We start from the raw sequence: 16,706 nt of genomic DNA on the forward strand, positions 1-16,706 counted from the left end.
AAAATAGAATGAGACATTTAAGATATGACATTCCTTTATTTTTCCACATAGGTACCAAGTACATTGAGACATTTGTCATATCGCTTGATAAGCTTCAAAAAGCCCTCCAGGAAAAAAATCAGGGCTTTGCATATGGAAGAAGCGTTGAACGGCTTGTTTCACTTCAGTATTGCTTCCAAAGCGCTTTCTCCTGAGATTTCAAAGCCGGAAACAGATGGAAGTCGCTTGGCACAAGATCAGGACCCTATGGCAGATGGTGTAGGCACTCCCAACCAAGAGTTGCAACATGGTTTTGCGTTGCCATCGCCGAATGTGGTCTGGCATTGTCATCCAACAGCAGAACGCCAGATGTGAGAAGGGCAGGCCGCTTTTTCCGAATCGCCTCTTTCAATTTCGACAGGGTGTCACAGTAGCGCGTAGCATTGATGGTTCCAACCTCCAAAAAGTCCAGCAACAAAACTCCTTGGGCGTCCCAGAAAACTGTGAGGAGCACTTGACCTGCAGAGGGAGTTGTCTTGAACTTCTTTCGGACAGGTGATGACGGATGTTTCCACTCCATAGATGCAGCCTTCGATTCTGGCGTGAAATGGTGGACCTACGTTTCATCCCCCGTCACAATCCGAAACAGAAAGTCATTGCCATCTTCATGGTAATGCACAAGATGTTCTAGGCTGACCCCCATGCGTTGTTCCTTGTGTGTCGAGGTCAATTGTCGGGGCACCCATCGTGCTGACACTTTTCTGTATCAAAGAATGTCGTGGATGATGTTTTGAGCTCGCTTATGCGAGATTTCAAGTTCTTCCGCTACTTCATCGATGGTGATACGCAGGTTCGCTCTAATCATGTCATCCACCTTCCTGACATTTGCATCTGTAGTGGCAGTGAGCATCCATCCAGCTCTCGGTATGTCCTCCACTTGCTGACGTCCATCACTGAATGTGCGATATCATCTCTGCACCATTTGCTTCGACATCACACCTAGCCCATAGACTTCCACGAGGCGGTTATGAATTTCTGTTCCTGATACTCCACGTGCCCATTCATAGCGGATAACCGCTCTCACTTCCTCCTTTGACCACGAATTCAAAACGCACTTTCTCTCCGTACCTACCGGGGCTCAAATGAGAGGCTGGTCTCCGCTTTGCGCAGGCACTGCAACAGCGCCATCTGCTTGATTTGCAGCGACCTCTACCCAATGGTGTATTGGTGACTTGCGCGTTTTCCTGCTGTGTCGCCTTTCGCCCATAGCTGTTCAACGCTTCTTCCATACACAAAGTGTGAATTTTTCTTGGAGGACTTTTTGAAGCTTATCAAGCGATATGACAAATGTCTCAACGTACTCATACGAGAATAATAAATAAAGGTATGTCATATCTTTAATGTCTCATTCTATTTTTTGACTTTCATACACAACTCTGACCACAGTCGACAGGGAAAACTTATTTTTCAACTTACCCTCGTATATTAAACATATGTCTCCAAGTAAGCGTTAGAAGAAAGGTTTTAGGGAGTTCAGAAAGATTTCAGTTATTACAAATTAAAATACTTTGGGGGGGGGAGAGAAAGAAAGAGATTCACAGATCTCTTTCTTTCTCTTCTCTCTTTGGGCTTTATACACAGTAAATGTATAAAGCCTTGTAAAATTACCAAACTATTGATTGACAGATCAGAGCTGTGTTTCTTCCAGTATAGTAGAAAAAATCAGAAAGGAACCCCCCCCCCCCCAAAAAAGACATCAGAAATAATGGAAGAACTAGTCATCACCAATGGGAATTACAAAGAGGTTTATACATTACAGTCAGGTTTATACAGTCTGGAAAAGTAAAATAAAAAAGAATAAACTACATACAAAGTGCAAACGTGAATTATACCTAATTTCACATCCTTCCCTAAAACTACAGTTTTACACATGTTAATTGATATAGCAGGAAAATTTTAAATTCTTAGTCAATAAATAAATAAATAAATAAAAAAAAAAAAAAAAAAAAAAAAAAAAACCTCACAGATTTTAACTTGTTTAATGTTTATTATTTCTGCACAGTTATTTTATATGTATAATTAGAGTTATTTTATATATATACATACATATTTTTCAAAAGATGACATGCATGTGTTGTCATAAAAGTGCAAAAAGCGTAGTTAAGGGACTATCCTAAATCAGTAATGCAGCAGTTGTGAGGAGACACATATTGGAACTGCCAAAACACTTTTGGAAATGACCATACCGATGACAAATTGGCAAAAGGTTATAATTGGGTGCCCCTTGTTTTTTGGCGATTCTTTTTTGACGCCAAGATCAGTGCCAGGAAGGCACAATTTCAAGATGGCCGCCACACAAAACCAAAATAAGAAGTCAAAGAATTGCACAAACTCTGTGTCCATATACACATCACTTTAAAAAAAAAAAAAAACATCCTAGAATTGCACAAACTAGGCATTGCGCACTGCCTTAAATTTGCCCATGTACACATCAATTTATTTTCATTTAAATAAAATCAGGAAGCTAAAACAAAGTTAAAACTATCATGGTAACCAGAAGTGAGGTTTCATCACCAAACTAAACAAAAAAAAATTGTTGCTAATCGAAGGGGCACCCAATTCTACACTACAGCCGACAAATTGACACAATAAAAAATTTGTATTTGTGCAAAGAAAGGAAGTATTTAGTCATGTTAATAAAGCCTATTTTCACAACTATATTCACAACTTATAGATAGAAAATGTAAATATTGCTCTTCATGAATGGCCAGTGTTTTAAAACAATATTGAGAAGAAATTTTAAGTTTTTAACCATTAGATCTAACAAAGATATTCTTTCATAGCTAATGCTTACATTAGTTCGACATTCAAAGAATACATTGGGAAGATTTAATTGGGAAGAATCAGCAGGAAATTGAATTACTAAAAATTAAATTATACACATACTGAAAATATTTAGTAGAAAACAAACTGAAATAAACACCGAAATTAATTTTTTCCCTTTAAAAGTGGAAGATGCCTATTTTTTCCTATCGTGGAAGAAACTTTCCAAACCTGCAATGGATTGAAGCTTCAAGATTTTGCATGTTACGCAAAATCTTGAAGCAACTCTTCAATCCACTGCAGTTTCTAAGCTTTCATCTACTAAAGAATAGATGTATACGTACCAAATAAATGAACAGTTGCAGAACTATTACCGTTTTTTATTGTAACGGTATCTGGGCTTTCTGTCATATTTTGTACTTGCAGAAAATAGATACCAAGCTTTAAAATAACTGCAGAAATACCAAATAATAAGTATTTCGGATAGAAAAACGTTGCACGTCGTACTTCAACCATGCAAAACGACCGGCGTGACCTACAAGCGTTTCCTCTAACCGTTTACAAAACGCAGAAATAAAATATAAAACCAGTTTTCAATAATAATAATGCCGTGAACTACTTGTAAATTGTAACCGCACAATACATATATTGTTGTCACTGTTTATCATGACATAGCGTCAAATATAAAATCAGTGTGAAAGATTTCTACAGGAAATAAATTACAATTACAAAAAACAAAAACAGTAAACACAAAATTATTATTTCTTTAGTTGGGTCAAACAGAATACATTACTGATAACCTGTCGATAACCCTTTCATATTTCAGAGGAATAATCTTGTAAACATTAACCTTTCATCCGCATTCATTCATTTTTGAAAACAAAATATTATATTTCTAAGGTTCGAATTTTATCGTCGTAGCAGCGTAATTTAAACTGCCGTTTAATTAAGCTCTATTTATTGGTAATGTGAGCAATTTTTAGAATAAAATAAAAAATCTCCATAGATCGATCGTTACGGAATCATGAATATTTTAAGGCACTTTTCACGAAAAAGACCCTTAAAAAATTTTAGTGTATTAAAAATTAACATGTCAAATTTTATTCTATTCCATGTTTTTGTATGGGCAAATTCATTTGTGAAGAAACACGGCAATCGATAACAACAATTTGAGCATAGGATTATTCCTATGTATAGTGTATGTTTTCTTTTAGAAATGTATGTTTGGTTTCAAATTGTGAGAATATAATTTACGCATGCACTTTTTTCACCCCTCCCCATTGGGAACTGTCTGATAATTTTTTTAAAGTATTTGAAAATAAAACATTTTTTAAAGTAATAAAAGGATCATTGATTTAAATTTTTGCTGATTTCCGTCACATAACAATATGCGAATGAAATTAAATTTTAATTGCTTGAGGAATGCTGCAAATTTTGAAAGAGTGAACTATTATCGAAAACTTACGACATGGTCATCTGTGGCTTCAGCTTTCAATGCTAAGCAATCTAAAATCAGAACACTGAAATCACAGTTTTTGGGTGAATCAACAGGTCTGTTTGGCTATCAAGAGTTACAAGAGCCTACTGGGTTTTATTTACTTAAAGATAATGCAGTTTGCAGAGCCGAAGTTTTAATCAATGAAATATTAAGTCCTGAACGGACTCGAAAAATGGTTCGAGTATTTGATGAACTATCTGATACTTTATGCAAAGTTGCTGATTTAGCAGAGTTTGTCAGAATAGGCCATCCACAAGAGCAGTTTGCTTATGCTGCTAAAGAGACATCCATCAGTATTAGTAGTTTAGTAGAAGAGCTGAATACAAATCGAGATTTATATGACCGTTTAAAGCATATTGTAGAAAATGGAGATATATGCCCAACTGATGCTATTGATCAGTATGTTGCAAATCTATTTCTACTTGATTTTGAACAATGTGGTATACATCTTGATAAAAATGCAAGAGAAAAAGTTGTAGCATATAATGATTACATACTACACGTAGGTTCACATTTTATGAGTAAAACATTAAGCCCTCGAACTGTGCTGAAGTCGCAGCTGCCAGAAGCTTTTCAGCGTTCTTTTGCAGGAGAAGGAGAAACTATTGTAATAAATGGCCTGTTTGCTGATTCAAAAAATGAACTTTTGCGAGAAGCAGCATATAAAATATTTCTTCAGCCTGATAGGCAGCAAGAACAATTGTTAGATGAATTGCTATCTGCAAGACAAAATTTAGCTAAGTTATGTGGGTTCCCAACGTATGCTCACCGTGCTGTTCGAGGAAGTATTGCCGGCACACCCGAATTTGTTCATGAATTTTTACGAATATTAAGTGAAAAAATAAAGCCTAAAGCAGATGAAGACTACAGTAAAATGTTAAAATTAAAACAAGAATTTGGTGATCAATCAAAATGCTTAAAACCTTGGGACGTACCATTCTTGATGGCACAATTAAAACATCGAGAGTTTAATATTAAATCGTCTGACTATAGTCCTTACTTTTCTTTGGGTGTTTGTATGGATGGATTGAATTATGTCTTCAGTGCTTTGTACAATGTGACTCTAAGTGTTGAAGATGCTGTAGAAGGAGAACTGTGGCATGATGATGTTAGGAAACTGAAAGTTTCCGAAGGAAATGAAACTTTAGGCTATATATATTGTGATTTCTTTGAACGTCCTGGAAAACCAAACCAAGATTGTCATTTCACTATACAGGGTGGCCGATCATGTGATGATAAAACCTACCAAAAGCCAATTGTAGTATTGATGCTTAATTTGCCAAATCCAACGTGGTCTCAACCTTCTCTTTTAACACACTGCATGGTTGATAATTTGTTTCATGAAATGGGCCATGCAATGCATTCAATGCTTGCAAGGACAACTTATCAGCATGTTACTGGTACTCGATGTTCGACAGATTTAGCGGAAGTTCCATCCGTTCTGATGGAATATTTCGCCTCAGATCCCCGAGTTGTTTCAAAATTTGCAAGACATTATAAAACTGGGGAAGCTATACCATTAAATCTTCTAAATAAGCTAAGGATATCTAAAAAATTGTTTTCTGCATGTGAAACTCAGTTGCAAATATTTTATGCTGCATTTGATCAGGCCTGCCATGGTGAGCGTTTGATTAATCGGACTACAACTGAATTGTTGGCCCAGATCCAAAATAATTTTTATGGTTTACCACATGTTCCAAATACAGCATGGCAGTTACGGTTTGGACATCTGGTTGGATATGGTGCAAAATATTATTCTTATCTTATGTCTCGTGCTTTAGCTTCTTGGATTTGGTATCAGTGTTTCAAGGATAATCCTTTTAATGGGGAAAAAGGGAAAAAATATCGCAGTGAAGTGCTTGCCCATGGTGGTTCAAAGCCTCCACGCTCGTTAGTAGAAGATTTTCTTGGTGCAAAAATTACCCCAGAAAGTTTATCAGATGCTCTATTAAAAGATATTGAAGCTAAGCATAATATGCAAGAAACTTAAATTTTAACAAATGTGAGAGTTTATATGTAAATTGTTTAATAATAAGAGTTCAGCTGGTATTTTTATTGTGATATGTGTGTATTTTTGTCATTTTTTAATTTATTAGTATATTTGACATACAATTAAATTAAAGCAGCTTTATGTGTTTGAAAGTATATGTTTTCAATGGAATTTTTTTAAGTATATTTTTGATGGTATGTTTAGTTTTCTATTTATCAAACATATTAAATCTTGCTATGGCCAGTATTTCTAAGAATATAAATAAACTTTGAACATCACCTCTCTAAGCTGACCATCTCCATATCAAGTAAAAATCGTCTGAAACTATATGTGGCCATTTTGGAGAGGATTCACCATCTTAATAATTCTGAAGTATATATGTTCATTTGTGTTTCACTATATACTAGGGTTAAAGAGAAGGGTTAGGTCATTTCTTTGAGTGACTCCTTGTCGATGTAATCCTCAGTTTAAAACTGTAGTTCCATTCTACTGCGAAGCAATATTCTAGCAGTGTGGATATCTCAAATTAATTTTAATCACCTATATTATTTTCGGTAAAAGTTTACAATTGGGTGCCCCTGGTTTTTTTGGTGATTCTTTTTTGAAGCCAACATCAGTTCAGGAAGACAGAATTTCAAACTGGCTGCTATGCAAAACCAAAATAAGAAATCAAAGAATTGCACAAACTTGGTGTCCATATACACATCGATCTATAAAATCATCAGAGAATTGCACATACTTGCACTGCCTTGACTTTGTCGATATACACATCAATCTGTTTTCACTTAAATCAGGAAGCTAAAACCAAGTTAAAACTATCATGGTAACCAAAAATGGAGTTTCTTAGCCAAAATTGAACAAATGTGTTGCCAGTCGAATGGGCACCCAGCTCTGCACTAGAGCCTTGTTTTCTAGTAAAGCAGTGTCGAAGTCAAACTGGTGGCCCTCGAAGTAATTTTATGCTGCCTGCTGATACATTTCCCGTAAATTAACTGATATTATTATAAAAAGAATTTGAAGTAAAAGTTTAAGGTTTTAATGGTTTGAAGTTCAGTTTTATGTTATTTTTATTACCAAAAATAAACATAACTCTTTGGAAAAATCTAAAAGTAGAGCTAATTAGTTTGTTTAGTAGTAAGTTATTAAGTAGTTATTTTTTTAGTAGTAAGTTTATTTTTTTTCTGAAGTATTAAATCTTATCAAGGTTGATCTTTACATTACGGTAACTTGGCGTTCTTTTGGCGAAAATTTGGCGACCAACTCTCCTACAGCAACCCTCTATTTTTTTTTTCCCGCTGCCATTTTTTCTTCACGAAGTAAAGACATGTTTCTTTTCTTTTTATCTACTGAACACTTCTTCCAACAATCTACTAGCCGAATTACACTTATGCTAGAAATTTTATCTAACAAAACTACTTAATCATGACAAATATTCACTGCAAAATTGGGAAAAAGTGCACAATACCATACTCCTTACGCGTTTTTCAAAATAACACATACACATAAACCATGTACACGCCGACTTATTTTTACTTAAAAAAACATCCCAGAATTGCACAAAAATGGCATTGCGCACACTCTTCACTATATCCATGTACACTGCTTTTTTCTCATAAATTAGAAAAATTTCACGAAAATACATGACAATTTTCTGAATCTTTAAACCCGGTAAAAAGAACATATATGAAATTACCTGATCGCGAAAAAGTATTTACCCTTTCCAAATATGAACATTTCCACATATAAAATAAATTAAATATCCAAAAACTTTTACCTCTAAATCATCCATTACATTATACACGTCACCAACGAATTCATACCGCATGCATTACAAATACTTAGTATCAAATATTTAAATTATTTCCATGCACGTTTACTTCAACTTAAACGTATACCAAATTCTTACAAACATAAAATTCACAAAATAACTATCATTTAATTAAAATATCACTAAACCATGTACACGTCGACTTATTTTTACTTAAAAAAACATCCCAGAATTGCACAAAAATGGCATTGCATCTTTAAACCCGGTAAAAAGAACATATATGAAATTACCTGATCGCAAAAAAGTATTTACCATTTCCAAATATGAGCATTTCCACATATAAAATAAATAAAATATCCAAAAACTTTTACCTCCAAATCATCTATTACATTATACACGTCACCAACAAATTCATACCGCAAGCATTACAAATACTTAATATCAAATATTTAAATTATTTCCATGCTTGTTTACTTCAACTTAAACGTATACCAAATTCCTACAAACATAAAATTCACAAAATAACTATCATTTAATTAAAATTTAATTTAATTAAATGAAAACTAAACCATGTACACGTCGACTTATTTTTACTTAAAAAAACATCCCAGAATTGCACAAAAATGGCATTGCGCACACTCTTCACTACATCCATGTACACTGCTTTTTTCTCATAAATTAGAAAAATTTCACGAAAATACATGACAATTTTCTCAATCTTTAAACTCGGTAAAAAGAACATATATGAAATTACCTGATAACATATACCAAATTCCTACAAACATAAAATTCACAAAATAACTATCATTTAATTAAAATATAATTAAATTCAAAAACACTACTTAAAATATAAATGAGCACATACATTAAATTAATAAAAATTACCTTACAATCCTAATTACTTTAAACTAAATCATTGCTAATAACAATTTTCCCAATAATACCAAATTCCTTTACTTCCACCTTACATTTAGAACAATGCATAAAAATAATATCCTCAAGTAATTAAAAATACTAAATTACCTAATCTTCTTCAGAATCTTGATTACGTGTCCAATAAACTTTTCTTTAGTTACAGCCATGGTATCCAAAAATTCACGAACACTGTTTCACACAACACAGAATAAACCAAATACAAAATTTCCAGATTTTTTCCCGATTTCCCCCTTTTTCCGATTCAAGAACCGTAATTCGTCCATTAATATCACATGACATATCCCATTATCTCTCATTTCCCTCACACAAAATAATGCGTAATCGGAACTGAGTGCTGCTCACATTATTACCAAAGTCCCAGGTAGTAACCTTTATCGCCTCCAAAATGTCGCCAAACTACCAGTTACCATATTGTAAAGATCAACCGTTATCAATAAATGCTGTCAGTATTGTTTGCTAAGTTATCAATTAAATGTATTTCATATAAAAACTTTTGTCAGTAAAAATTTAAGAATGAAAATTATCCTAATTTGGCAGTAAGAGAACTGGTTAGCAATTTGTTACTTTCTTGTGGCCTTGAACATTAGTGAATCATTTTACAACTGGCTAACACATGGAGGTAGGAAGTAAGATGGAGTAGCCCTAAACAGGTTTCTCCCGTACCCTGCTCTGAAGCACTGGCGATCCCTACGTAGTGACCAAAACATTGGGTCATTTATCATTAAGTTCAATGGGTTTTGACGCGATCGGATGTAAATATTTTGTAATTACGTTGTAAATATACATATAAATGTATATATTTTCTTTTTCTACAACATTTCAGAGTCCTAAGTATATGAAAACAACATATTTTTAAACAACATTTCATTCTGAATGGAATTAAATGCTATACTTTTCGCAGAACAGTTTTTTCAGAATGGTTTAATTTGAATGAAATATTTTAGCAACTTTTCGTTAATTATATTAGAAAAAAAATTTAAGGTAATTCGATTTTATTCGGTTAAGGTACAAAAACTAAGATCAAAGTTTATTGTATTATTAATATTAAAATTATGCACTATTTCGTTTCTATTTATAAAGCTTCTTCCTAATATACGTTCTTAAATATGACATTATTTTTTGGCTTCTGTGGCATCTTTTAAATCGAAAAATATTAAGTCAATTTATAGTTAATGCTCTATTTGGTTCATTTTAAATTAGAGAATTACTATTAGAAATTAGTGAAATACTTTAAATAGTACTTAACTTTCTGTGAACATTTCTGAAAGGGAATAAAATAAGGATTTTTTTAAAGTATTATTTAAAACTTGTAACTGAGTTATTATAAAATGTAAGGGGAATAATTCTTTTAACTCTTTCGCATCGAAGTCGCCCCAAGCGCCCGAGCATTCAGACATCGGCTGGACACCCGAATAATTTCCTACCCAGTGCTTTCCCCCATCACGTTACTGCATTACTCATTGCTTTCAGGTGTTGTTAAATCACATGTCAATCATTCTTTTGAAGCTACTAAAAGTAGCTTCCTTGTTTTCTTTGTTCCTTCCTTTCCTTTGTTTACTGTCAGTGTTTAGCTTTTGATGCCCGAAGTTGCAATCCCGTTCCAAGGGGGAACTTCACGCAGTGTCAAAGCGTCGAAGAAAGAAGTTCTCGCTTTACTTAAGTAAGGCTATTGTTAGCACTGTAGTATTCAACTTGTCATGGGGGAAGGAAAAGCATTCCAGGAGAAATTCTTAGATACGGGCGTTTTCGATATTTGGGGAATTGAGATTTTGCCCTCTCTCGATGCGAAAGAGTTAATTATACTTGTCAGAATTTTTTTTTACCATTAATTTAAACAATACATATTCCCAAACTCTTTATTACTTTCTTAAGTGCGCATCTCGTAGCATTTGCTTTACAATGCCTTTTAACAGATTGCTTTCCAGTACAAACAATTCTTGCTTAAATAGTTTTATAACGTATTTGTCAACAGGATTTCAATTTATGTTTACAATTCAATATTAAGGTTATTATATATTTAGATAACATTTATAATCATTATAAATTAGATACATTTAATAATTAGATTTCTTCACAGTTGTTTATAAATGAATAAATTCTTCATTTCAAATACATTTATAAATAATTTAATGAATATTTATGTATTTTGTTAAAGGCAGATACATGCTTTTTGCAAGCACATGCATAAATATCCATACATATTTCATATTTTTCATTTCGGGCATGTGCAAATCTTTAATTTCTGTGCATTCACTATATTTTATTTTTAATTAACCCAAATAAGTAAAATGTGTAAGCCCAAAGGGATTATTTTTCAGATATATAAAATTAAAATGATATGTTTAAAATGAGCAGCAGTAAAGCCTCTCCTCTAAAAAATTTTAAAAGGTACATGTTTCAATAATATATGGATGTGAAAAAATTTAGTTTACTTAAAACATTTTGGCGTTTGGAACATAAAATAAAAGTAGCGAATACTCTATCAAGGGTATCAAAAGACGTATGCAATTTTAAAGGTACCGTAAGGTATTTTTCATTCCTTAAGCATAACATTTTGGTTAAAATTTATATTTTTGTAGTTCAACAGCTTAGAATTTTATGAAACAAATTCATAATCAAAATCGCTGTTGTTAGTTATCGAAAAATAACCAAGATGTGATTTTTGCATATAAGTGTCACTAAACTATACAAATTGCTATTATCTATCACATTATGAATGTTTCTTTCATGTGAAAGTGTCCCTTTTTCGATTTGTATGGAACTGTCGTGTGTCGAAATACTATCAGAACACTATCAAGCAAGCCTCTGAATGTAAACAAAGAACACCCCATCTGGTGACCGAAGCTTCGAAGCAGTGCTTCACTTCTAGTGCCGGTTGACCACTCCTTCCTTTCTTACCTCCATAGGCTAACAAAGGGGGGGGGTTTCAAAGATACTCTGAAGAAAAATTATAAAATTGTTAAAATTATGAAAAGAAATATCGGTACTTATGTACTATGACAACTACCTTGGCAACATTTGCCGATAAAACTCTTCATTGCCCTTTTTTTTGTTTATGTTTATAATTTCTTTTAAAAATAAAAGCTCTAATTATAAAGGAACAAAAACTTAAAAACCAAAAATCCCAAATATATATATATACATATTATAAATCCTGAATTATAAAATTTCATATCATGGCCGTTATTACAAATGCGTTCTTTGGGTAAAATTTCAGCCTCTCTGAAAAATTCTATCGCTTCTTCATTTGAAGGAAGTAGGAAAATGTTGATATCTATTGGGAAAAAAAAAAATTACAAAAAGTTTCACGTGTTTAACTTAACGTAATAATCCACGTTAAATGTAACAAAAAAAGGTGTGGTAATAGCAAATGCGGGACTAGTGCAGGATAATACTCTAAATCTTAGCACCCTCTATAACCTGTATTAGGGTTAACCTTTATAACCTACAAGGGTCACCATTTTTGGCGAGATATCTAGGTAGTCATCATAGTATGTAAGTACCAAAATATCATTCTTAAAGCTATACTCTTTTTGGTCATCTGCACTCTTAAAAAAAAAATCAATTCATTAACTACCTTATGAGTTGTCAAAATGGGTTTGTTTGGATGTCTCTATGTCCCACAGGAATTTTTTCTTCCAAAATGTTTGTAATTTTTCTTTTTATAAAAAAACTAATTTTTTTGAGGAAATGTGTGATTAATGTTATAGCCAGTGAATACTGTTCAATGATGATCTTCCGATCAACAAGATGATGGTTCAACATAAAGCACATATTCAAAACTGTGTATAATGTGCACATTGGTTCATGCCATCTGTATATTTGAAAATGCATGAAAAATAATGCATTTCTACCAAATGTAGAAAATGAGGGTGTAAATAATCAACATACTAAAATTTATAAAATTATCACATGACTGAAGAATGACTGCCAAAAATATTTTGTTAATTATATTGTTTTAAATAAAATATTGAAGTCTGCTATTCGTTTTTACAATTTAAAAAAAAATTAGCATTTTAATCTGAAAAAATTAATTTTATCAAACTGCTTGGCATGTTATTAAATTGGTCAGACTAAACATAAGGTTATTAACTTTATTAACAGATTCAACATCTTTTAACCCTATCTTATATTCACATATGTTCTTTGTTAGGATGGAAGATATTTATGATGTATGTACTGAAAACTTTTGTCACTGAGGAGGTTGTTATTTGATGATGCTGATGGAAAATGAAGTCTTTTATGTGAATTATCTCATTTTATTAAATGATACAATCTCCAATGTAGAATGGTGTTTTGTCATTATTTGAAAATACTTCAAATAAATGAAAATTAATAGTAAGTGAGTAAAAAGGTTCAAAAATTTTTAGCTTATATATTGTGATGTAATTTATCTTAGTTTACAAGTGTGATAAGAAAGAAAATTTAGGTTAAAGAAATTCCAGAACCTGGAGTAAAATTTTCAAAAGCAAAAGCAGTAAAAAGAGAAAAGAACAAATAACTTAAGTTTGTAATAAGTCATTACACTTCAAATTTAATAATTCAGGTTTTAAACAGACTTGAATTATTTAATCCCCCCCCAATGGCGGGCATTTGCCTATAACGGCATTGGCCACTACTAAGGCCAGAAGTGGTGGCCATTTTACTGTGGAGGTACCTAATAGGCAACCACCATTATCTCCTATAAAGGAACAGGCAATTTATATGCGTGCCTTCTCTGGGATACGAATCTGGGCCCTTCGGTATCGCAGTCGTGCTCCCTTAGCCACTATAGCGTCTGGGAGGCTGAATTATTTAAGTTGTATGATATTTCTTCTAAAGTAAATGTAATAAATATTTAAAAATTTTTAGTTTCCTTATTTAAATTTGGTTTTCCAAGCTGTGCATGTAGTAAATTTCATTTATTGTAACAATTATTATATAGCAATGACTATTAAAATTTATTTAATTCATACAAATACTTAAATCTGCTGTTACTAATTTTCATATATTCTTAAATTTTTTAACAAGATCTCATTGGTACTTCCTTGATAAAGCAGCAACTGCATAAGTCTTCAGTAGCAATTGAAATTTGCATGCTATAGAATGAATTTTTAAACATTATCCTCAATAGACATACATTTAAATAATTGCAAATCACTCTTTTTTAGTTATGTAATCAGATACAAATTACTGATATATTATATAAGAGAACATAAATGAACAAAAACTTATTTATGATCAGACACATTAATTCAGTAAAACAGGGTATAAAATTCATTTTGGCAGTTAAAAATCCCTACAAAATAATCATCTTTGCAAACTTGACATCATATAAATTCACCCCAAATCTAATCTATGTCATACTGTTCTGTATTCTCCTATTTTGTCAAAACCCAGTATGTTTTGAATATGATGGCAAAATTCCATGACTTTAAAAATGTTGCATTGCTTGCTGTTCTTTTTTTTATTTTTTTTTATTTTACCAAGGGTTAAAATTTGGCAGCAAGATCATTCTATAAAGATTTTATCCTGTCCTGGGAACATTTCAGGTTTCAAACCTATGGAAAGTATGGATGTAACTTGTCTTTTACATAATTGAAAGGTGAGACTGTCTCAGAACTTAAATGATGTGCAACATTTGGGCCAGTGGAATATCCACACTGCTTTAGTACTGGAAAGATGTAGAGGATTAATCCAAAGTCCATTTTGGATCAAGTGAATATTAGAATATGCGATACTGCTTAATGCATATAATTAATCTGCACACATTAAAAGTTTTATGTTTTTATAAAAACAAGTGCTATTTTAACTAGCATTTTGCAATAGTTTTTTGTTAAACACATCCACTTTCTTCAATGTTTTTGTCAATTGGTTCATACCTCATGGATATATTAGTTTATCATACAATGCTGTTTTCGATGTAATACAGATTTTGTCCTGTATACTAATAAATGCACATCAGTTTACTCCATTGTAAAGAATAATATGAATGAATGAATATTAGATTATTTTAATTATAAACTGCATTATGGAAAGCATAACTTAATGGAGGACTTTCTAAGAAAATGCCTTGCGTTTATATTACAGTTAGTCAAGCATCGAAAGAGAATTTGAAGGGAGAATAGAAGAAACTCATTTAGTGTTCATCATCCTTTTAGTCATCACTTTTGTATTACCAATCAGATTACTGAGAAAGTTCGTCTTGAGTTAAAAAAAAAAAAAAAAAAAATTCCTCTATCCCTTACCGCCAAAATTAAAATAGACTATGTTTTGACATAAAATATATTTGTTTTGTTATATAGATGTTAAAGTGCTATTCAGAAATGACATATAGCGATGTCGAGAGCTAATCAAAATGCTTGCATACAGAGCAATTCGAATATCAGAATCTGTGGCACAGGAGTTTTTTTGCAACAGTAGTATGATATTCGACTGCCATGTAACAGACCCATGATCGAATTCCAAGGTCATTATCATCTTCAAGAGCATGCGAAATTCGTGCGGTGCTGCACTTCTGATTGTTGCTAATAGATGGCAATACGAGCAAGTAACTGCAAGTGACTATACTACCACATTTTAGTGTACTATAATCACGTGATTTATACGTACAGTATCGTACTATCAAATAAAACAACACAAAAAATTTTACATGAAAACCTGCTGTGTAAGTTTGGTAGACACCAAGGTATAATATGTTCTTTATGAATAATTTACCAGACAGTTTATCAAAGTGTATCACTACATAAGCTTTATGAAATTTGTCCGAATTTTTTCTGTGCTATACTAAAACTAGATCTTTGTTATTCATTGTTGATCGAAATACTAAAGCTCCAAGACGTTTCAGCTGTTTGCGCATTGGCGGGCATAAAGAGCGTTACAAGGAAAACGTAAAACAAAGCTTTATCTCGCAGCATCAGTTCATTTTCTAGTGCTGCCATCTATTATAGCCATTGAGAAATAGAAGTTCAATGATAATATGATGGCTACACCTGCACAAAAGATGACTTAGTTACAGCTTTTGTCTTCTCTGGCGCGGTCCCGAAACCTTCCCCTTCTTGATATACAAATAAATAAGTAAAAAATATCGAAACGACTTATATTCTATGTTAATTTTTGAAGAAAAGCTTTAATTCTAACATTTTAAAATTCTTAGCCCAAAAGAGCAATTTGACTCAAAAAGGCTATTAATTTCACTTTGGCATTTAACGTTGAAAACTTAAATACGTTTAACCACTTTTAAAATTGTTGCCACCGAATATTATCACCCTGTATTATATTTAAAGCAATTAAATAATGAAGAATCTGCATAAATGTATGCATGTTTCTTGCAGTGTGATAACACAGTGGTAACTAGAGTCATCAAATTTTGAATAACGTAATCCCCTACCCGAATATTGGCATCAGGAAACCCAAATTTGGAATTTGGACTTAATTTTGGAAAAGTTTAACGAAATTTTGATCAACAAACTGAAGGATTTTAAAGTGAGCAATCATAAAACTGTACGGAAGAAAAAACCTGACCTAGACAATGACTAACACAATGACTAACATTACAGATAGGATCAGAGAAATTGTTTTAAAAAAATACAAGCCTCTCCCCCCCCCCCAAAAAAAAAAAAAAACTGAAAAGTTTCAAATTTTAAATTACATCCGAAGGGGCGTTGTTTTTTTTTTTTTAACGTTTTGTGTGTTACCTTTATTTATTAAATATCATGCTCTTTGCACTTAAG

General features: G+C 32.5%; 2 protein-coding genes across 2 annotated transcripts in view; one reads left to right on the top strand and one right to left on the bottom strand.

Moving 5' to 3' along the window:
- LOC118205093 (uncharacterized) overlaps positions 1-3,589 on the bottom strand; it is a 44,078-nt gene extending 40,489 nt beyond the window's left edge. The window contains exon 1 of the mRNA XM_085825917.1: positions 3,147-3,589. Coding sequence (XP_085682043.1) covers positions 3,147-3,318 — 172 coding nt within the window. The 5' untranslated portion in view covers positions 3,319-3,589. The remainder of the gene's footprint in view (positions 1-3,146) is intronic.
- A 401-nt stretch (positions 3,590-3,990) lies between these two features.
- LOC118182111 (mitochondrial intermediate peptidase) lies at positions 3,991-13,283 on the top strand. Its single transcript, XM_085825916.1, has one exon. It carries the CDS (start codon positions 4,191-4,193, stop codon positions 6,288-6,290), a length of 2,100 nt encoding a protein of 699 aa, XP_085682042.1. The 5' UTR covers positions 3,991-4,190; the 3' UTR covers positions 6,291-13,283.
- The last annotated feature ends 3,423 nt before the right edge of the window (positions 13,284-16,706 follow it).

This window comes from Stegodyphus dumicola, chromosome 10, assembly GCF_044657685.1.
Source record: "Stegodyphus dumicola isolate Sdum_Otavi_A_Nest chromosome 10, ASM4465768v1".
Lineage (NCBI taxonomy): Eukaryota > Metazoa > Arthropoda > Arachnida > Araneae > Eresidae > Stegodyphus > Stegodyphus dumicola.